The sequence below is a fragment of the Ranitomeya variabilis genome, chromosome 2 (genome assembly GCF_051348905.1).
Source record: "Ranitomeya variabilis isolate aRanVar5 chromosome 2, aRanVar5.hap1, whole genome shotgun sequence".
In the NCBI taxonomy this organism is placed as follows: Eukaryota; Metazoa; Chordata; class Amphibia; order Anura; family Dendrobatidae; genus Ranitomeya; species Ranitomeya variabilis.
The window spans coordinates 425,822,093-425,845,130 of NC_135233.1; the positions used below are offsets into that span (position 1 = coordinate 425,822,093).

At 42.7% G+C, this 23,038-nt stretch overlaps 2 protein-coding genes across 2 annotated transcripts; both read left to right on the plus strand.

The window, feature by feature from the left end:
* Positions 1-1,868: 1,868 nt before the first annotated feature.
* On the plus strand, positions 1,869-19,101 carry LOC143803825 (microtubule-associated serine/threonine-protein kinase 3-like). The gene is made up of 8 exons (XM_077281590.1): positions 1,869-1,904; positions 13,510-13,675; positions 17,200-17,298; positions 17,524-17,646; positions 17,792-17,853; positions 17,950-18,041; positions 18,792-18,865; positions 19,010-19,101. Exons 1-8 carry the CDS (start codon positions 1,869-1,871, stop codon positions 19,099-19,101), a joined length of 744 nt encoding a protein of 247 aa, XP_077137705.1.
* A 1,001-nt stretch (positions 19,102-20,102) lies between these two features.
* LOC143809541 (uncharacterized) lies at positions 20,103-22,714 on the plus strand. Its single transcript, XM_077292598.1, has 4 exons — positions 20,103-20,314; positions 20,567-20,659; positions 21,789-21,881; positions 22,108-22,714. Exons 1-4 carry the CDS (start codon positions 20,296-20,298, stop codon positions 22,203-22,205), a joined length of 303 nt encoding a protein of 100 aa, XP_077148713.1. The 5' UTR covers positions 20,103-20,295; the 3' UTR covers positions 22,206-22,714.
* Positions 22,715-23,038: the final 324 nt, after the last annotated feature.

The following is a 23,038-nucleotide window of genomic DNA, read 5'->3' on the forward strand; positions in this document are numbered from 1 at the left end:
AGCCCAAGAGCAGAATTCACAACAGTCTACTTTCCAAAATGGTGTCACTTGTGGGGGTTTCAATGTTTAGGCACATCAGGGGCTCTCCAAACGCAACATGGCGTCCCATCTCAATTCCAGTCAATTTTGCTTTGAAAAGTCAAATGGCGCTCCTTCCCTTCCGAGCTCTGTCATGTGCCCAAACAGTGGTTTACCCCCACATATGGGGTATCGGCGTACTCAGGACAAATTGTACAACATCTTTTGGGGTCCATTTTCTCCTGTTACCCTTGGTAAAATAAAACAAATTGGAGCTGAAGTAAATTTTGTGTGAAAAAAAGTTAAATGTTCATTTTTATTTTCCAAACATTCCTGTGAAACACCTGAAGGGTTAATAAACTTCTTCAATGAGGTTTTGAGCACCTCGAGGGGTGCAGTTTTTAGAATAATGTCACACTTGGGTATTTTCTATCATATAGACCCATCAAAATGACTTCAAATGAGATGTGGTCCCTAAAAAAAAAACGGTGTTGTAAAAATGAGAAATTGCTGGTCAACTTTTAACCCTTATAACTCCCTAACAAAAAAAATTTTGGTTCCAAAATTGTGCTGATGTAAAGTAGACATGTGGGAAATGTTACTTATTAAGTATTTTGCATGATATATCTCTGTGATTTAAGGGCATAAAAATTAAAAGTTGGAAAATTGTGAAATTTTCAAAATGTTCGCCAAATTTCCATTTTTTTCACAAATAAACGCAAGTTATATCGAATAAATTTTACCACTAACATGAAGTACAATATGTCACAAGAAAACAATGTGAGAATCGCCAAGATCATTTGAAGCGTTCCAGAGTTATAACCTCATAAAGGGACAGTGGTCAGAATTGTAAAAATTGGCCCGGTCATTAACGTGCAAACCACCCCCGGGGCTTAAAGGGTTAAACATTCCAAAAATTCCTGTGAATCACCTGAAGGGTTAATAGACTTCTTGAATATGGTTTTGACTTCAAATGTGATGTGGTCCCTAAAAAAAATGGTGTTGTAAAAATGAGAAATTGCTGGTCAACTTTTAACCCTTATAACTCCCTAACAAACTAAAATTTGGTTCCAAAATTGTGCTGATGTAAAGTAGACATGTGGGAAATGTTACGTATTAAGTATTTTGTGCGACATATCTCTGATTTAAGGGCATAAAAATTCAAAGTTGGAAAATTGCGAAATTTTCTAAATTTTCGCCAAATTTCCATTTTTTTTCACAAATAAACTCAGGTAATATCAAATAAATCTTACTACTATCATGAAGTACAATATGTCACAAGAAAAAAATGTCAGAATCATCAGGATCCATTGAAGCGTTCCAGAGTTATAACCTCATAAAGGGACAGTGGTCAGAATTGTAAAAATTGGCCCGGTCATTAATGTGCAAACCACCCTTGGGGGTTAAGGGGTTAATGTCACCTTTGGATTGTAAGGTGACATCAAGCCCGGTTTAGTAATGGAGAGGTGTAACTAAGACACCTATCCATTACTAATCCTACAGTTGGTAATGGGTTCAAAAAAAAGACACAGCCAGAAAAAAAGTATTTTAATTAAATAAATCACTAAACAGTTTGCCATCTTTATTAAACAGCCAATCCATGTGACGCCCTCAATCTCCTGTAAAAAAAATAAAATAAATAAATAAATAACAAACCAACAATATACCATACCTGTCCGTCTTTGTGTGCCACACAGTAATCCATATCTGGGGGATATACAGTTTGCAACCAGGACAATGCTACCGCCCCAGCTGCAAACTACTGGGGAATGAGGAGATGCTGCCACGCAGCATCAGTGACTACCGGTGACATCACCGATGCTGCCTTCCCTGCCGGCCTGATGGAAAGAATGTGCGGTCAGGCGGAGCGCTGGCATATGGATAAGGTCAGAAGGTTATAAAATGCTGAACACATTTTAATAAAGGTTTGTACATTTTATAACCTATCCTTATCCATATGCCCAGCGCTCCGCCTGACCGCACATTCTTTCCTTCATTTACCTACACTCCATTGTTAGTTGCGGATGGAGCAACACATCACCATTTGGAGATCCGCAGGACCTGTGGTCATGTGGTCTAGTCACATGTCAGCTTGGATTCCCCGCCCCACAGCTTGACGGCCGGCTCTCTACTCACCGCAGGCTTCTCCCGTGGTTGTGCAGGGGTGCACACCCCAACCAGGTGAGTGGATCTCCGTTTTATCGAGCGTTCCTCTTGACCATCAGATGTAATCCTAGGAGTGCCCGCTTGCTCTCTTTTTTATTACATATACGACGTTCCCTGCCGGCCTGACCTGCGCTGAATTGTATAGTGTGGGAAAATGCCTGTTCATTTTCCCATGCTGCTCTGCCAGCGATCGGCACAAGTAAGGGAGACCAATTTGTTCGTTGGGTTGGCACGATTACAGCGATAACAGATTTTTATTTTTTTTATACTTTGCTATTTTTACACACCAAAAACATTATTTTACAAAAATGAATTTGTTTTTGCATCATCATATTCTGAGAGCTGTAACTTTTTTATTTTTTTGCCGAATTAGCCTTACTACGGATTATTTGTTGCGGAACGGTTTGGTATTTTCATTTATACTATTTTTTTTTTTTTACATATGACTTTTTGATCAGTTTTCACGGAGGCACAAGGCCCAATTCAAATCCAAAAGAGAGGAAAAAAATGGAAATGCACTCACCGGTCTGTTTAAACAAACTCCTTTATTTAGGACATATGCAGGGAGCACCAGGGAGAACGTGGACAGAAAAGGACAAGGCCCAATTCATTTTACAATAATACATACCGTATTTTTCGGACTATAAGACGCACCGGACCATAAGACGCACCCCAAATTTGGGCAGAAAAAAAGATTTTTTATAAGATGGGGGTCCGTCTTATTGTCCGAATTTAAGATCTCTTACCTGAGGGCAGGCAGTGGCAGAGCAGGGTCACAGGAGGCATGGTGGTGGCAGAGGTGAGGTGATGCTGAGGTGCGGTGGGCGGAACGGCGTGCACCTGAGCAGGGTCCCATCCTGCTTAGGTGGGCGACGCCATGGCCTGGTGTCCATGTGGAGGCTGCGGCAGTGCTGTGGCGGTGGCAGATGTGCTGTTACTTCCTCAGGTGGCGGCGGCCAGGGTCCCTTCCACATTTGAGGTGACGCCACGGCAGTATTGAAGGAGAGCAGCAGAGCTGGGTGAGTCATGGTTTTCCCGGTGGCGGCTGGCTTACCGGCATTGTGGCGGCGACAGAGGTGCGGGGATGATGTGGCGCGGTGACCGGTATGGTGCGAGCAGGGTCCCGTCCAAATTTGAGGTGAATCCGCAGCCCAGTATTGAAGGAGAGCAGCAGAGCTGGGTGAGTTACGGTTTTCCCGGTGGCGGCGGCCATCTTTCTGAGGCCGCGCGTGCGCAGATTCAGTACTCTGCTTCCCAGGGCTTCAGGAAAATGGCTGCGGGTGCGCAGAAGGAGATCGCGGGGGCCATTTTCCTGAAGCCGAGATCTCAATCTGCGAACTCGGCTTCAGGAAAATGGCCGCCGCGATCTCCATCTGCGCACGCGCGGCCTCCTGCGGCCATTTTCCTGAAGCCCCAGGAAGCAGAAAACTCAATCTGCGCACATGCGGCCTCAGGAAGATGGCCGCTGCCACCGGGAAAACCGTAACCCACCCAGCTCTGCTGCTCTCCTTCAATACCGGGCTGCGGATTCACCTCAAATGTGGATGGGACCCTGCTCACGCCATACCGGTCACCGCGCCACATCATCCCCGCACCTCTGTCGCCGCCACAATGCCGGTAAGCCTACGTTCCAACTATAAGATGCACCCCCCATTTTCCTCACAATTTTTTTGGGGAATAAGTGCGTCTTATAGTCGGAAAAATACGGTAACTTAAATAACGGTGATGCGCCCCCTGGTGGATGTCCTCATATGACCTGGAGCGTGGGAAAAAGTTCCCAGGCTGCAGTTCATGAGAACATCCAGCAGGGGCGCATCACCGCGACTGAATGAAATGTAGGTCAATGAGCTACATTTCCTTCATTCGCCGGGGAATTACAAGCACGAGCACAGCTGCATTTGCAGGGCTCCTGCTTGTAAATTATTTTAACCCCTTCAGATGGATTACCTCGTGGGACGTGACGGGTCAGCAGAAGGTATGTATATTGTGGGTTTATTGTTTTGCCAAGCGAGGGTCTGCAAATGGATTGAGAGAGCAATAAAATATTAAAACAACCGCTGTGTTTATTTCATTAAAATACTTTTAAATCATGTGTGTGTGTGTGTGTGTGTGTGTGTGTGTGTTTTAACCCTTTCAAACAATTGGATTAATAATGGATATGTGTCATAATTGACGCCTCTCCATTATTAATCTGGCTTAATGTCACCTTACAATAGCAAGGTGGCATTAACCCTTCATTACCCCATATCCCACCGCTACACGGGAATGGGAAGAGAGTGGCCAAGTGCCAGAATAGGCGCATCTTCCAGATGTGCCTTTTCTGAGGTGGCTGGGGCCAGATGTTTTTAGCCACGGGGGGCCAATAACCATGGACCCTCTCCTGGCTATTAATATCTGCCGTCAGTCACTGGCTTTACCACTCTGGCGGAGAAAATTGCGCGGGAGCCCACGCCAATTTTTTCCGCCATTTAACCCTTTATTTTAGCAGCTACAGCGCTGAAATTTTGCACATACACACTACTAACAGTAGTGTGGAATATGCAAAAAAAAAAGGGGATATGAGATGGCTTACTGTATGTAAACCATGTCTCATATCCTGTCGGGTTTAGGCAGGAGAAATTAAAAGCCGGCAATTGAATTACCGACTTTTCACTAACACCGCTGCGTATTTCTCGCAAGTCACACTGCTGGTCCGTGTGGAATCCGTATTTTTCTCGCCCCCATAGACTTTAATTGGCGATTTTTTTGCGCAATACGCTGACAAACGCAGCATGCTGCGATTTTGTACGGCCGTAGAAAGCCGTATAATACTGAACCGTAATATACGGCTGATAGGAGCAGCCCCATTGAGAATAATTGTGCCGTTTATTTTGCGAGTTTTACGGACGTATTTTCTGCGCTCTTACGTCCGTAAAACTCGCCAGTGTGACGCCGGCCTAAGGCTATGGATTCTTTAGAGCATACAAGGTTCAAACTTGTTAAAGTTTAAAGCTTTAAAAAGGTACAGTGCTTGCAATAAAAGGATATAACATGGAAATATAAAGTGACACAAATATGCAAAACAGTTATAAAAATAAAAGGGAGAAAACTTACAGAAATATCTGAACTTTGTAGTCTTTCTGCTCCCTGGAGGGGGATGACTGTCCCTCAGTCTTCTATAGGTAAAGGCCTAATTTATAGATTTAACCTGGAGATCAGATTTTTAGACCAGCCTCTCATGTTAATATTCTAAGTCCTGGTTTGTGACTGGACCATGGCTACTTTACCAATGAATACATTATTTCTAAAGGTTCTTGTCTTAGCTTTTCTTTCCCATAGTACATAGAAATTGTCAGGCTGCACTAGGTCCCATTTGGCCTCTGCCTTCAAGGCATTGAGGTGTGAAATGTTTCCAATTCTGTGTCTTCCCAGGAAGGCCCCCTGTAGTCTGCAACCAGGACAACTGCCTTTTCTCAGGGTAACATATTTTCACCTTGGTGAGACCTGCAGCCTAAGGACAGATGCTAGTTAACTGCTGGCCATACATATACATATTTCACTGCACCCCTTCTTCCTGCACTTTTTCCTGGCAGTTGCTGGTGACCTGTAGATGACCTCAAACATAGGTAAGTACCATTCAAATCAAAACAGTAATAGAGAAGAGGGGGGAGTGGGAGAGACCAATATGGAGGATAAGGGGGGAAAAGGGGTACAAAAAATGAACAGTAATTAAAATACAATGACTGGGCCTGTGCCTCTGTGTGTCCCCCTAAGCGCTTCGGGGGGCCTTTTCATTCACTGTCTGATAAGTCACTATGACAAAAAGAGCTACATTCTTAGCAAGTGTTTTATTTATTTTTTAACCCCTTAAGCCCCGAGGGTGGTTTGCACGTTAATGACCGGGCCAATTTTTACAATTCTGACCACTGTCCCTTTATGAGGTTATAACTCTGGAACGCTTCAACGGATCTTGGCGATTCTGACATTGTTTTCTCGTGACATATTGTACTTCATGTTAGTGGTAAAATTTCTTCGATATAACTTGCGTTTATTTGTGAAAAAAAACGAATATTTGGCGAAAATTTTGAAAATTTCGCAATTTTCCAACTTTGAATTTTTATGCCCTTAAATCACAGACATATGTCACACAAAATACTTAATAAATAACATTTCCCACATGTCTACTTTACATCAGCACAATTTTGGAACCCAAATTTTTTTTTGTGACGGAGTTATAAGGGTTAAAAGTTGACCAGCAATTTCTCATTTTTACAACACCATTTTTTTTTAGGGACCACATCTCATTTGAAGTCATTTTGACGGGTCTATATGATAGAAAATACCCAAGTGTGACACCATTCTAAAAACTGCACCCCTCAAGGTACTCAAAACCACTTTCAAGAAGTTTATTAACCCTTCAGGTGTTTCACAGGAATTTTTGGAATGTTTAAATAAAAATGAACATTTAACTTTTTTTCACACAAAATTTATTTCAGCTCCAATTTGTTTTATTTTACCAAGGGTAACAGGAGAAAATAGACCCCAAAAGTTGTTGTACAATTTGTCCTGAGTACGCTGATACCCCATATGTGGGGGTAAACCACAGTTTGGGCGCATGGCAGAGCTTGGAAGCAAAGGAGCGCCATTTGACTTTTCAATGCAAAATTGACTGGAATTGAGATGGGACGCCATGTTGCATTTGGAGAGCCCCTGATGTGCCTAAACATTGAAACCCCCCACAAGTGACACCATTTTGGAAAGTAGACCCCCTAAGGAACTTATCTAGATGTGTGGTGAGCACTTTGACCCAACAAGTGCTTTACAGAAGTTTATAATGCAGAGCCGTAAAAATAAAAAATCATATTTTTTCACAAAAATTATCTTTTCACCCCCAATTTTTTATTTTCCCAAGGGTGAGAGAAGAAATTGGACCCCAAAAATTGTTGTGCAATTTGTCCTGAGTACGCTGATACCCCATATGTGGGTGTAAACCATTGTTTGGGCGCAGGGCAGAGCTCGGAAGGGAAGGAGCGCCATTTGACTTTTCAATGCAAAATTGACTGGAATTGAGATGGGACGCCATGTTGCATTTAGAGAGCCCTTGATGTGCCTAAACATTGAAACCCCTAACAAGTGACACCATTTTGGAAAGTAGACCCCCTAAGGAACTTATCTAGATGTGTGGTGAGCACTTTGACCCAACAAGTGCTTTACAGAAGTTTATAATGCAGAGCCGTAAAAATAAAAAATCATATTTTTTCACAAAAATGATCTTTTCACCCCCAATTTTTTATTTTCCCAAGGGTAAGAGAAGAAATTGGACCCCAAAAATTGTTGTGCAATTTGTCCTGAGTACACTGATACCCCATATGTGGGTGTAAACCATTGTTTGGGCGCAGGTTAGAGCTCAGAAGGGAAGGAGCGCCATTTGACTTTTCAATGCAAAATTGACTGGAATTGAGATGGGACGCCATGTTGCGTTTGGAGAGCCCCTAATGTGCCTAAACATTGAAACCCCCCACGAGTGACACCATTTTGGAAAGTAGACCCCTTAAGGAACTTATCTAGATGTGTGTTGAGCACTTTGACCCAACAAGTGCTTCACAGAAGTTTATAATGCAGAGCCGTAAAAATAAAAAATCATATTTTTTCACAAAAATGATCTTTTCACCCCCATTTTTTTATTTCCCCAAGGGTAAGAGAAGAAATTAGACCACAAAAGTTGTTGTGCAATTTGTCCTGAGTACGACGATACCCCATATGTGGGTGTAAACCATTGTTTGGGCGCATAGCAGAGCTCAGAAGGGAAGAAGCGCTATTTTACTTTTCAATGCAAAATTGACTGGAATTAAGATGGGATGCCATGTTGCGTTTGGAGAGCCCCTGATGTGCCTAAACATTAAACCCCCCCACAAGTGACACCATTTTGGAAAGTAGACCCCCTAAGGAACTTATCTAGATGTGTTTTGAGAGCTTTGAACCCCCAAGTGTTTCACTACAGTTTATAACGCAGAGCCGTGAAAATAAAAATTATTTTTTTTTTCACAAAAATGATTTTTTAGCCCCCAGTTTTGTATTTTCACAAGGGTATCAGGATAAATTGGACCCCAAAAGTTGTTGTCCAATTTGTCTGGAGTACGCTGATACCCCATTTGTGGGGAGGGACCACTGTTTGGGCGCATGACAGAGCTCGGAAGGGAAGGAGCGCCATTTGGAATGCAGACTTAAATGGATTGGTCTGCAGGCGTCACGTTGCATTTGCAGAGCCCCTGATGTACCCAAACAGTACAAACCCCCCACAAGTGACCCCATATTGGAAACTAGACCCCCCAAGGAACTTATCTAGATGTGTTGTGAGAACTTTGAACCCCCAAGTGTTTCACTACAGTTTATAACGCAGAGCCGTGAAAATAATTTTATTTTATTTTTTTCACAAAAATGAAATTTAGCCCCCAGTTTTGTATTTTCACAAGGGTATCAGGATAAATTGGACCCTAAAAGTTGTTGTCCAATTTGTCCTGAGTACGCTGATACCCCCTATGTGGGGGGGAACCACTGTTTGGGCGCATGACAGAGCTCGGAAGGGAAGGAGCGCCATTTGGAATTCAGACTTAAATGGATTGGTCTGCAGGCGTCACGTTGCATTTGCAGAGCCCCTGATGTACCCAAACAGTACAAACCCCCCACAAGTGACCCCATATTGGAAACTAGACCCCCCAAGGAACTTATCTAGATGTGTTGTGAGAACTTTGAACCCCCAAGTGTTTCACTACAGTTTATAACGCAGAGCCGTGAAAATAAAAATTATTTTTCTTTTTCACAAAAATGATTTTTTAGCCCCCAGTTTTGTATTTTCACAAGGGTATCAGGATAAATTGGACCCTAAAAGTTGTTGTCCAATTTGTCCTGAGTACCCTGATACCCCCTATGTGGGGAGGAACCACTGTTTGGGCGCATGACAGAGCTCGGAAGGGAAGGAGCGCCATTTGGAATTCAGACTTAAATGGATTGGTCTGCAGGCGTCACGTTGCATTTGCAGAGCCCCTGATGTACCCAAACAGTACAAACCCCCCACAAGTGACCCCATATTGGAAACTAGACCCCCCAAGGAACTTATCTAGATGTGTTGTGAGAACTTTGAACCCCCAAGTGTTTCACTACAGTTTATAACGCAGAGCCGTGAAAATAAAAATTATTTTTCTTTTTCACAAAAATGATTTTTTAGCCCCCAGTTTTGTATTTTCACAAGGGTATCAGGATAAATTGGACCCTAAAAGTTGTTGTCCAATTTGTCCTGAGTACGCTGATACCCCCTATGTGGGGGGGAACCACTGTTTGGGCGCATGACAGAGCTCGGAAGGGAAGGAGCGCCATTTGGAATGCAGACTTAAATGGATTGGTCTGCAGGCGTCACGTTGCATTTGCAGAGCCCCTGATGTACCCAAATAGTACAAACCCCCCACAAGTGACCCCATATTGGAAACTAGACCTCCCAGGGAACTTATCTAGATGTGTTGTGAGAACTTTGAACCCCCAAGTGTTTCACTACAGTTTACAACGCAGAGCCGTGAAAATAAAACATATTTTTTTTCCCACAAAAATGATTTTTAGCCCCCCAAATTTTTATTTTCCCAAGGATAACAAGAGAACTTGGACCCCAGAAGTTGTTGTTCAATTTGTCCCTAGTACGCTGATACCCCATATGTTGGGGTAAACCCCTTTTTGGACGCACGGGAGAGCTCGGAAGGGAAGGAGCACTGTTTTACTTTTTCAACGCAGAATTGGCTGGAATTGAGATTGGACGCCATGTCGCGTTTGGAGAGCCCCTGATGTGCCTGAACAGTGGAAACTCCCCAATTCTACCTGAAACCCTACCCCTAACCGTTTACTGAACATTTTCTGACAGTCATAAGTGCCACGTATATAAGTGCCACGTATATAAGTGCCACGTATTTAAGTGCCACGTATTTAAGTGCCACGTATTTAAGTGCCACGATATTTCAGTGCCACAATATTTCAGTGCCACGTATTTCAGTGCCACGTATTTCAGTGCCACGTATTTCAGGCACTGAAAAATACGTGGCACGTAAATACTTCAGTGCCACGATATTTCAGTGCCACGATATTTCAGTGCCACGTATTTCAGTGCCACGTATTTCAGGCACTGAAAAATACGTGGCACGTAAATACGTGGCACGTAAATACGTGGCACTTAAATACGTGGCACTTAAATACGTGGCACTTAAATACGTGGCACTTAAATACGTGGCACTTATATACGTGGCCACTGAAATATCGTGGCACTTATATACGTATATACGTATATAAACGTATATTTCAGTGCCACGTATTTCAGTGCCACGTATTTCAGGTTAGGGGTAGGGTTAGGGGTAGGGTTAGGGTTTTTTGTTTTTTTCTTGTTTTCTTGTGTTTTTCTATAAAAACGCATGCGTTTTACCGCGTTTACATGCATTTTTTCACACATGCGTTTTTTTTAAAAAACGCATGCAGATAAAAACGCAAGTGTGAAACCAGACTAAAAGACGCTTTTTATAGCAAAAAAGTTTTTGCGTCTCCACATTTTGAGACCTATAATTTTTCCACATTTTGGTCCACAGAGTCATGTGAGGTCTTGTTTTTTGCGGGACGAGTTGACGTTTTTATTGGTAGCATTTTCGGACACGTGACCATTTTTTATCACTTTTTATTCCGATTTTTGTGAGGCAGAATAACCAAAAACCAGCTATTCATGAATTTCTTTTGGGAGAGGCGTTTATACCGTTCTGCGCTTGGTAAAATTGATAAAGCAGTTTTATTCATCGGGTCAGTACGATTACAGCGATACCTCATTTATATCATTTTTTTATGTTTTGACGCTTTTATACGATAAAAACTATTTTATAGAAAAAATAATTATTTTGGCATCGCTTTATTCTGAGGACTATAACTTTTTTATTTTTTTGCTGATGATGCTGTATGGCGGCTCGTTTTTTGCGGGACAAGATGACGTTTTCAGCGGTAACATGGTTATTTATATCCGTCTTTTTGATCGCGTGTTATTCCACTTTTTGTTCGGCGGTATGGTAATAAAGCGTTGTTTTTTGCCTCGTTTTTTTTTTTTTTTCTTACGGTGTTTACTGAAGGGGTTAACTAGTGGGCCAGTTTTATAGGTTGGGTCGTTACGGACGCGGCGATACTAAATATGTGTACTTTTATTGTTTTTGTTTGTTTTTTTTAGATAAAGAAATGTATTTATGGGAATAATATTTTTTTTTATTATTATTTATTTAGGAATTATTTTTTTTTTTTTTTACACATGTGGAATTTTTTTTTTTAACTTTTTTACTTTGTCCCAGGGGGGGACATCACAGATCGCAGATCTGATAGTGTGCACAGCACTCTATCAGATCTGCGATCATACTTTCATCGGAGCAGGCTGCAGCTTTCATCTGCAGCCTGCTCCGACCCGGAAGTGCTCCCTGCAGGACCCGGATACAGCCCCTCGGCCATTTTGGATCCGGGGCCTGCAGGGAGAAGACGTTCGGTACGAGGTGAGTACATCACCTTGTACCGATCGTCTCAGGGAAGCCCACAGGGAGCCCCCTCCCTGCGCGATGCTTCCCTGTACCGCCGGTACACCGCGATCATGGGGGTTAATGTGCCGGGGGCGGTCCGTGACCGCTCCTGGCACATAGTGCCGGATGTCAGCTGCGATATGCAGCCGACACCCGGCCGCGATCGGCCGCGCTCCCCCCGTGAGCGCGGCCAATCGCGTATGACGTACTATCCCGTCACCGGGAATTAAGGCCCACCCCACCTCGACGGTATAGTACGTCATATGGGATTAAGGGGTTAATGGTGTTCGACAAATGGAATAAATAACATGCCAGTTTTATGGAGTGGGTTGCTCCGGATGTGGCAAAACCAATTATGTGTACATTTCTTGTTTATTTTTTATTATAAATGCTGCGTTTTCAGTGGCGAAATGGCTTTCCGTGATTTGTTTGCACTTTTTGTGTTTTTTTCTAACTTTTTTACATGTTTTATTTTATTTTTTTGTTGCTTTTCAGTTTTGTACTTGGTCTCACTGTGGGACATGTATAATTTTTACTGATTGCTGCTCTCATACACTGCAGTACTTGTGTATTGCAGTGCATGAGTCTGTCAGTGTCTCAGGCCGGTTTCACACGTCAGTGGCTCCGGTACGTGAGGTGACAGTTTCCTCACGTACCGGAGACACTGACACACGTAGACCCATAAAAATCAATGCATCTGTTCAGATGTCATTGATTTTTTGCGGACCGTGTCTCCGTGTGCCAAACACGGAGACATGTCAGTGTTCGTGGGAGCGCACGTTTTACACGGACCCAATAGAGTCAATGGGTCCGCGTAAAACACGGACCTCACACGGACATTCTCCGTCTGGGGTCCGTGTGGCGTGCCGGAGACAGCGCTACAGTAAGCGCTGTCCCCCCCACATGGTGCTGAAGCCAGTATTCATATCTTCCCTGTAGCAGCGTTTGCTATAGAGAAAATATGAAGAATAGTGTTAAAAATAAAGATCCATGTGTCCGCCGCCCCCCCACCCCCTGTGCGCCCCCCCGCTGGTCAGAAAATACTTACCCGCTCCCTCGCTCCTTCCTGGTCTGGCCGCGCCTCCTACTGTATGCGGTCACGTGGAGCTGATCATTTACAATCATGAATAGTCGGCTCCGCCCCTATGGGGGGTGGAGCCACATATTCATGACTGTAAATGATCGGCCCCACGTGACCGCATGCAGGAGAAGCCGCGGCCAGAACAGGAAGGAGCGACAGCCGACGGGGGACCCGGTGTAACAGGCCAGATTATACCCCCAGGCCAGACTATACCCGGGGTTAAAGTGGCCTAGGCTAGATTATACCCCGGGTATACTTTGGCCTAGGCCAAACTATACCCCGGGGTATAAAATAGCCTAGGCCAAAGTATACCCCTCCAGGCCAGATTATACCCCCCAGGGTAAGCTGAGGGAAAGCTGCTCATTCTTCTAGGTCACAGCTCCCCCTCCCATCGGGCACTGCTCCTTTTCAAGCTCCTCCACCTCTGGTGACGCCAGGGATCTCCCTTTCTAAGCCCCACCCCCTCCCTATAGTCACATGTGACATGAAATCTGGACCATGAGGTGAGCATCACTTACAGAAACGCAGCTTGTTCTCTACTAATCTCATCACACTGTTTCTTCTCTGCATTCTACATTTCTAGAGATCTTTTCCCCTGATATTTTATCTTCTGTCATTGTGTTTTTATGGTGAGAACTTGCCATAATAATGGAATGATTAATCTCATCTCTTTCTTCTGTTGGTTTCCAGGTCTACGGCACCCCACATTATATAGCCCCAGAGGTCATCCTGAAGAAAGGCTATGGAAGACCTGTTGACTGGTGGGCAATGGGGATCATACTACATCAATTCCTTGTGGGATCTGTACCATTTTATGGGAAAACCCTAACTGAGATTGAAACCAATATTGTCGGTGGTAAGTGGAATAATCCAATCGGAACAATCCAATCATTGCTTTGGTCGGTTACATTTTCCGAAATACTGCCTGCACCACGTGCCACGCCAAAGAGGCAACGGGAGATTAGGGAGGTTAATAAGTGGCTCAAGAATTGGTGTAGGAAGGAGGGGTTTGGGTTCCTGCAGAACTGGACCGACTTCTTAGTGGGCTACAGGCTCTACGCTAGGGACGGGCTGCACCTCAATGGGGAAGGTGCAGCTGTGCTGGGGGAGAAAATGGCTAGAAGGTTGGAGGAGTGTTTAAACTAGGGATTGGGGGGGAGGGTATTCAATTTATAGGAGGGGAAGATAGGGCAGATAGAGACCTGGGCACAAATAAGGAAGTTGGGGGTGGTGGTGGCATGGGGGGTGGGGTTAGAACAGTTAATAATTTAAGAAAGAATAGAGGTACAGAGAGGAACATCAAGCATGTATACTAATGCCAGAAGCCTCGCCAACAAAATAGACGAATTAGAATTAATGTTGTTGGAGCATAATTATGACATGGTGGGGATATCTGAAACATGGCTGGATGAGAGCCATGACTGGGCTGTTAACTTGCAGGGCTATAGCCTTTTCAGAAGTGACCGTACAGATAAGCGAGGGGGTGGGGTGTGTCTGTATGTAAAATCGTCCTTAAAACCCATCCGGCGTCATAATATAGGTGAATTTAATGAAAATGTAGAGTCCCTGTGGGTGGAGATAAGGGGAGGGGGAAAAAATAATACATTACTGATAGGCTTTTGTTATAAATCTCCAAAAATAATGGAAGCAATGGAGAATATCCTCGTAAAGCAAATAGATGAAGCTGCGACTCAAGGAGAAGTCATTATTATGGGGGACTTCAACTACCCTGAAATAGATTGGGGAACAGAAACCTGCAGTTCCAGCAAAGGTAATCGGTGTCTGACAACTATGAGAGACAATTACCTTTCACAACTGGTTCAGGACCCAACAAGAAGGGGGGCACTGCTAGACCTAATATTAACAAACAGGCCAGACCGCATATCAAATATAAGGGTTGGGGGTCATTTGGGGAATAGTGATCACAAAATAATAAGTTTTCGTGTATCCTTTAATAAGATGTGTAGTAGAGGGGTGACAAGGACACTAAACTTCAGGAGGGCAAATTTCCAACGGATGAGAGATGATCTTGGTGCAATTAACTGGGACGATATCCTGAGACATAAAAATATACAAAGAAAATGGGAGACGTTTATTAGCATCCTGGATAGGACCTGTGCACAGTATATACCGTATGGGAATAAACATACTAGAAATAGGAGGAAACCAATATGTCTAAATAGAGCTGTAAGGGGCGCAATAAGGGACAAAAAGAAAGCATTTAGAGAATTATAGGAAGTAGGTAGTGATGAGGCATTAAATAAATACAGAAAATTAAATAAATTCTGTAAAAAGCAAATCAAGGCAGCAAAAAATGAGACAGAGAGACTCATTGCCAGAGAGAGTAAAAATAATCCCAAAATATTCTTTAACTACATAAATAGTAAGAAACTAAAAAATGAAAGTGTTGGCCCCCTTAAAAATAGTCTGGGGGAAATGGTGGATGAGGATGAGGATAAAGCCAATATGCTAAATGACTTTTTTTCATCAGTATTTACACAAGAAAATCCCATGGCAGACAATATGATCAGTGATAACAAAAAATCCCCATTAAGTGTCACCTGCTTAACCCAGCAGGAAGTACGGCGGCGTCTAAAAATCACTAAAATTGACAAATCTCCGGGCCCGGATGGGATACACCCCCGAGTACTGCAGGAATTAAGTACAGTCATTGATAGACCATTATTTTTAATCTTTAAAGAGTCCATAATAACAGGGTCTGTACCACAGGACTGGCGTATAGCAAATGTGCCAATATTCAAAAAGGGGACAAAAACTGAACTCGATAGGCCAGTGAGCTTAACCTCTACTGTGGGTAAAATCCTGGAGGGCATTCTAAGGGATGCTATACTGGAGTATCTGAAGAGGAATAACCTCATGACCCAGTATCAGCATGGGTTTACTAGGGACCGTTCATGTCAGACTAATTTGATCAGCTTCTATGAAGAGGTAAGTTCCAGACTGGACCAAGGGAACCCAGTAGATGTAGTGTATATGGACTTTTCAAAAGCTTTTGATACGGTGCCATACAAAAGGTTGATACATAAAATGAGAATAATGGGCATAGGGGAAATTATGTGTTAGTGGGTTGAGAGCTGGCTCAGGGATAGGAAACAAAGGGTGGTTATTAATGGAGCACACTCGGACTGGGTCGCGGTTAGCAGTGGGGTACCACAGGGGTCAGTATTGGGCCCTCTTCTTTTTAACATATTTATTAATGACCTTGTAGGGGGCATTCAGAGTAGAATTTCAATATTTGCAGATGACACTAAACTCTGCAGGGTAATCAATACAGGGGAGGACAATTTTATATTACAGGATGATTTATGTAAACTAGAAGCTTGGGCTGATAAATGGCAAATGAGCTTTAATGGGGATAAATGTAAGGTCATGCACTTGGGTAGAAGTAATAAGCTGTATAACTATGTGCTTAACTCTAAAACTCTGGGCAAAACCGTCAATGAAAAAGACCTGGGTGTATGGGTGGATGACAAACTCATATTCAGTGGCCAGTGTCAGGCAGCTGCTACAAAGGCAAATAAAATAATGGGATGTATTAAAAGAGGCATAGATGCTCATGAGGAGAACATAATTTTACCTCTATACAAGTCACTAGTTCGACCACACTTAGAATACTGTGCACAGTTCTGGTCTCCAGTGTATAAGAAAGACATAACTGAACTAGAGCGGGTGCAGAGAAGAGCGACCAAGGTTATTAGAGGACTGGGGGGTCTGCAATACCAAGATAGGTTATTACACTTGGGGCTGTTTAGTTTGGAAAAATGAAGACTAAGGGGTGATCTTATGTTAATGTATAAATATATGAGGGGACAGTACAAAGACCTTTCTGATGATCTTTTTAATCATAGACCTGAGACAGGGACAAGGAGGCATCCTCTACGTCTGGAGGAAAGAAGGTTTAAGCATAATAACAGACGCGGATTCTTTACTGTAAGAGCATTGAGACTATGGAACTCTCTGCCGTATGATGTTGTAATGAGTGATTCATTACCTAAATTTAAGAGGGGACTGGATGCCTTTCTTGAAAAGTATAATGTTACAGGGTATATACACTAGATTCTTTGATAGGGCGTTGATCCAGGGAAGTAGTCTGACTGCCGTATGTGGAGTCGGGAAGGAATTTTTTTCCCCAATGTGGAGCTTACTCTTTGCCACATGGGTTTTTTTGCCTTCCTCTGGATCAACATGTTAGGGCATGTTAGGTTAGGCTATGGGTTGAACTAGATGGACTTAAAGTCTTCCTTCAACCTTAATAACTCTGTAACTATGTAACTATGTAACATTTGTTTACCTATTTCATTAGCTTTATCTTACAGTCCAATAAAGATGTTTCATTTTCTGTAATTTTCTATATCACAGGACACCTACGTTGGGATTGTGAACCCGTTCCTCGCTTTGATGCTCGGTGCCTCATCACTGGGCTGCTAAGAAAAAATCCTGAACGAAGACTTGGGACAGGTAACAATTTGCTTATTACACTTAGGACATATGGACATATCTCTCATGTCTATGAGAATAGCACTTCTCTATCAGCTCATCCATTTCTAATTCTTCATAATATGACTTTCAGTAAATTTCCTTCATGTTTGCTCAGAAACGTTATTAGTTCAGATTAAGTTAAACAGTTCAGATATGGAACAGTCTCTGACAATATCCGCAACACTTTTGTTTTGTATTTTTCAGCAGGAACATTTGAGATCAAGGGTAATCCATTCCTGATTGGCTTATGCTTTAAAAACCTTCTAAGTCAGAAGCCAGAGTATGTTCCTCAGGTTGCATCAAATGTGGACACAAGCTTCTCTATCAGTAAGTAGAAGACGTCATCTAGACTAAGCAGCTGCTTGTCTCGTCTACCATAGTTTGAGACAATCGGTTCCCATTAATATTACGGTTAAATGGTGACTGTTATATTGACAACCTGTAATAATACTTCATTACCTTTGTCTTGTAGATGAGGACAATGAGAGCTTTAACTACCAAAATTTTGCATCATCTTCTGAATGGCTTTCTATAGTAAGTATGAGAACAACAAATATTAAAAAATATATAAAAATACATCTAAAGGTAAGAAAAAAAAGTATTTCATATCTTCTTCTTGTCCGCATTTAGCTCTGTACCACCGCTACCAGGAGGATGAATAATGAGGATCCCAAGTCACCTGAAGAATTTACCCAAGCATCCTGCACAAATACCTTAGAAATGTGAGTAGACTATAGGGTCATTACTTGCAGCTCCAGGCTGATATATGTGCACAACTCCAAATATAGGACAGAAATACCATAATATCAATTACAGCATCCATCGCCCCATAATTAGCAGTCATTGGGCTTCAGAAACTGCTGATGGTAACATCCTATAACTGCAGCCAGTCATGCACTTTTATTAGGCTATGTGCACACGTAGGAAATGTGGTGCAGAATTTTCTGCACTAAATCTGCATCTCCTGGCAGAATCCGCAGGTGCGTTTTTTATGCGTTTTTTGTGCAGATTTTACCACTGCAGATTTCTATTAATGGAGGGGGTGCAGAAACGCTGCAGAAACGCACAAAAGAAGTGACATGCACTTCTTTGAAATCTGCAGCGTTTCTGCGCAGATTTTTCTGCACCATGTGCACAGCTTTTTTTTTTTTTCACATTGATTTACATTGTACTGTAAATCACAGTAGTTCTGCAGCGTTTCTGCAGCAGAAAAATCTGCTGCAGTTCTGCACCAATTCTGCACTAAATCTGCATCGTGTGCACACAATGTAGGAGATGTAGTAATACATGCCAGCCATTCTTTGTAGTTGTTTTTTGCTCTGGTCTATAAGAAGTAGATTTAAGTAGGAAACCTTCCCCACTATAACTCTCATATGTCCTAATAGGCCTTATAGTTGGTGTTAAACTACTGAGGTAACCCCTTTTATACTGCATTTACTTGTGATTTACACATTTTTTCTTCTTCCAAACAGACTGAAAGAATCTGTTCCTGCATCTATTAAAGATGATGCTATTACCAGTTTGCCATGCTCGTCCCCATCGTCAGGTATGTACATGTCTACAGCACTACAAATACAGCACTAACATATTTCCACATGATTTTTCTGTCATTGGTCTCCTATGCTGTCCATGCTTCATGAAGCCCAATTATGTTGCCCATAGGCCCATACATTTCGCTAATTTCGTACAGTTTTCCCAGGTTACCAGATCATTCATCTGGAGCAGATGTTATCTGTCAGTGATGGGATTGTCGCATGTATGATGGCTGACAATGACCGCTGACTTCTGTATGATAACATTCCTCTGCTGTTCGTGCACAATAGTATCATGTAATAAGGCGTCCCTTTACTTACATTGCGCTGGTAAACAGAGATTTTGGTGCCAACGATGTTTTAACGGTTTTATATTAAGTTTATCGTGCTGATTAAAAATATTGCTTTGGTTTTGCCAGAATGGCTCTAGTTTTTTAAATAATAGTTAATTATTTAAAATAAAATTCTGGCCTTGAAAAGTCGCTTTAATAGCATTGTAAGCCTACACATTGAAATACAAAATAATTGCATAGGATATTTCATTACCTAGGAAATCATTATTTTTATGGATGAACTTTTGTCACGCTGTGACGGTTTTCAGTAATAAATGGGGCCTCAAACTGTCCATGGAACTGGGACCTCAACTATTCGTGTCCCGGGGGTACTCTCAAAGGTAGAGAGGCCTGAGTCTAAAGCAGCCTAGAAATGGTCGTTAACCTCTTCAGCACCAAAGCAAATTAAATTAATTTAATATGGGACACAAACAAGTGGAAGATCCGCGGTTCACAATACACAGTGATCTTCTAACCCCAGATCTCCCAGGAGGACGAGACACACTCTTAACAATTATCTCAAAAACTAGAACCAATTCATCAAAAGTAATGGTGATCCCTGGACCTTCACAACCCTACCCTATTTGTTGTATTTCCCCCTCCTGAAGGGGTTAAATGGTGGGAAAAATATCTTTCTGTCTGTTTTTGCCATTGTACGTACTCACAAGTGCTTTGTAGGTAGTTGGCTAGCAAACCTGGCCAGTCAGGGGACCATAGCAGGGGACGGATAGGTTTCCTTCCCTGTGAACAGTCTTGATTGGTGTATGTATTAGTAAATAAAGAGGGAGAGGGGGATAAAAGAGGGGAGCGCCAGAGATCCGTGCCCGACCGTCAGCGTTTTCCTAGCAGAAGTGCTGCCCCACCCTTCATTTTGTCACAGCCTTAGGGTTAGTCATTCAGGGATCTGTATGAACAGAAAGTTGGGATTAATGGGATTGAGCCTATTGGCCAAGCTAAAACCCAAAATCCATAAGAAAAACCTTGATAACTGAAATGTTATTTATGTAGCAGATCCTAAAAGAGTATTCTGTTACTAAGAGTTTGTTTTTACTTTCTGATCAGAAAATGAAGCTCACGAGGAAATAGAGCAACAAAACTCCGACAATGAAGAAATGGGGGAAAAGAGAGAAGGTAAGTGTGAGAATCAGCTGTATGTTGTGTGATGTCAGTCAGTGAGAAGAATTCATGTGGGGCAGATGACATCTGTCAGTGATGGGATATGTATGATGGCTGACAGTGACCCCTGACCTCTGTATAAGATTTATCTGCCGTTCGGCCACAGTGACCGCACAATAGTATCATGTGCTTTACTTACGTTATAGATACAAAGCAGATTCTATAAGAATACATTGTTACTAAGAGATTTGTTTACTTTCTGATCAGAAATTCCAGCTCCTGAGGAAACGAAGTCTTCAATTTATTTGAGTGAAGAGCAACAAAGCTCAGAAAATGAAGAAAAGGAGGAAACGAGACAAGGTAAGTGTGAGAATCAGCTCAATGTTGTGTGATGTCAGTGAGAAGAATTCATGTGGAGCAGATGTTAGTAGAGATGGGCGGACGCGTGGATGTTCGGGTCCCTGGGTTTCAGCCAAAGTTTATAAAAAAGTTTAGTTTAGTACCAGAATAGTACCCGAACGTGATCCTGAACCCGGATGGTTCGAAACCCATTCACGTGAATGGGAGGCCCAAACATCCCGCGGTTCCCATGCCATCCTCTGTGTGACAGCATGGGAAACACCGGCTCTGACGTGGCAATCATACTGAAGTCACCACCAGTCAGAGCCCAGGGCATTGCTGACCGCTGTGAGTTCCCACGCTGTCACACAGGACAACATGCGAGTGTGCGTCTGTTACTGGCGGTGAAAAGATTACCATCGGTCAGGTGCCAGCTGATAACTACTACTGTCATCAGCGTTGCCTGATCTCGCTGATAGCAGCAATAGCAGGTATTGCTGATAGTATTCACCAGCTGGTGCCTGTACCAGCCTGAAGACAATGACAGTAGTGTGTGAATCCAGCTGCTGAGATGAGCGCTGACATTAGTAACCTTATCCAGGATCATTGTGGGACATGGGATCGGTTTACAGTGGATACCTTTGGATTATTTATTTTTTTTAAAAGGTAAAAAATGGGTAAAAGACGGTTGGCGAGTGCTTTTTACAATTAAAGAACTTTTCATCTAATGGATGCACCTTTTTTGGGGTGGCTGCGGGATGCTTTTTTTAGGCTGGGGAGGGACAAATATCCATGGACTTTCCCAGCCTGAGAATACTAGCCCTCAGCTGTCTGCTTTACATTGGCTGGCTATCAAAAATAGGGGTGACCTCACACCGTTTAAAAAAAAAATAAAAAAATATATATATATATATATATATATATATATATATATATATATTTATTTAAATAATTAAAACAAAACGTTGGGGGGAGCGACGATCATAAATGATCCCCGATCTCTTTATGAATAAGGTTTCTCTGCCATTTGGCCACAGTGACTGCACAATAGTGACATGAAATAAGTCGTCCCTTTACTTACGTTATAGATACAAAGCAGATACTATAAGAATACATTGTTACTGAAGTTTTTTTTTTACTTTCTGATCAGATATTACAGTTCACGAGGACATAAAATCTTCGATACCTTTGAGTGCAGAACAACAAAACTCAGAAAGTGGAGAAAAGAAGGAAAAGAAACGACGTAAGTTTCAGAATCGGCTCAATGTTGTGTGATGTCAATCAATGAAAAAAAATAATGTGTAGAAGATATTATCTGTCAGTCCTGGGATTGTCCCATGTATGATGGCAGACAGTGACCCCTGACCTCTGTATAGTAAGGTTCCGTCGTTCGGCCGCAGTGACCGCACAGTAGCATCATGTAATATGGAGTCCCATCACTTACATTATATTTACTTCTCTTCTCACAGGTTCCCGCCTCCGCCGGTTCTTATCATCCTGCCGGCGTAGATTATCTAGGGCTGCTCGCGCATTTACATGTTGTTGCTGTTGCCCGAACACCATCTAAAAGACTGTAACCCTCCACATCTAGCGCCCTGATGTCCAGCAGATCCACCATCACTGCTGGACCTGTATAGAAGGATCTTCACCATCTACCTGTGGCCTTCTGACGTTACATCTTTACCCAGACATGTTTTGCCTCTGTCACCAGGCGCAGCGGTATTCATACTGCTCACCAGACTTGGCTTTTACTGATCACCTGGTACCTGACCCCGGCTTTGTTCCTGACTATGATTTTGTCTATTGATACCCGGACATGTTCTGCCTCTGTCACCAGGCTCCGCAGTATTCATACTGTTTGCCAGACTTGGCTTTAACTGATCACATGGTACCTGACCCCGGCTTTGTTCCTGACTGATTTCGTCTATTGATACCCGGACATGTTTTGCCTCTGTCACCAGGCGCCGCGGTATTCATACTGCTCGCCAGACTTGGCTTTTACTGATCACCTGGTATCTGACCCCGGCTTTGTTCCTGACTATGATTTCGTCTATTGATAATGTTCCTGGATTTGTGAATCCCTTAACCTTTTATTCTATTATTAATTAAAAAAAAAATAAATAAAAGCCGTTACTGTTGCTCTGATTCCTTTTCATCTTGAATTCACAACTAATTGTAAGTCTCTATTTGCTCTTCTTGTCACTAAATGCATTTGCCATTATCCTGAATGCAGCAGTCAGGCTCATATTTCTGTCCAGCAGCTACACCGATGCCGCCACCCAGTACCAGTCATTGCACTCTCCCACAAAGCTCTCCACAGTGCTGCATTGTCCTACAACTCCTCCCATTTGTCACTCTACCACCATATCTACACTTCAACGAGCTAAGACTAGCATCCTC

Excerpts from the sequence above, each read along its gene's own strand:
- LOC143803825 (XM_077281590.1), top strand. The coding sequence starts at position 1,869 with ATGTGCGGTCAGGCGGAGCGCTGGCATATGGATAAG. Across the intron at positions 17,299-17,523 it reads TGAACGAAGACTTGGGACAG|CAGGAACATTTGAGATCAAG; the intron begins GTAACAATTTGC and ends TGTATTTTTCAG. Across the intron at positions 18,866-19,009 it reads ATGCTCGTCCCCATCGTCAG|TTTTCCCAGGTTACCAGATC; the intron begins GTATGTACATGT and ends AATTTCGTACAG.
- LOC143809541 (XM_077292598.1), top strand. Across the intron at positions 20,660-21,788 it reads AAAGGAGGAAACGAGACAAG|ATATTACAGTTCACGAGGAC; the intron begins GTAAGTGTGAGA and ends CTTTCTGATCAG. Across the intron at positions 21,882-22,107 it reads AAAGAAGGAAAAGAAACGAC|GTTCCCGCCTCCGCCGGTTC; the intron begins GTAAGTTTCAGA and ends CTCTTCTCACAG.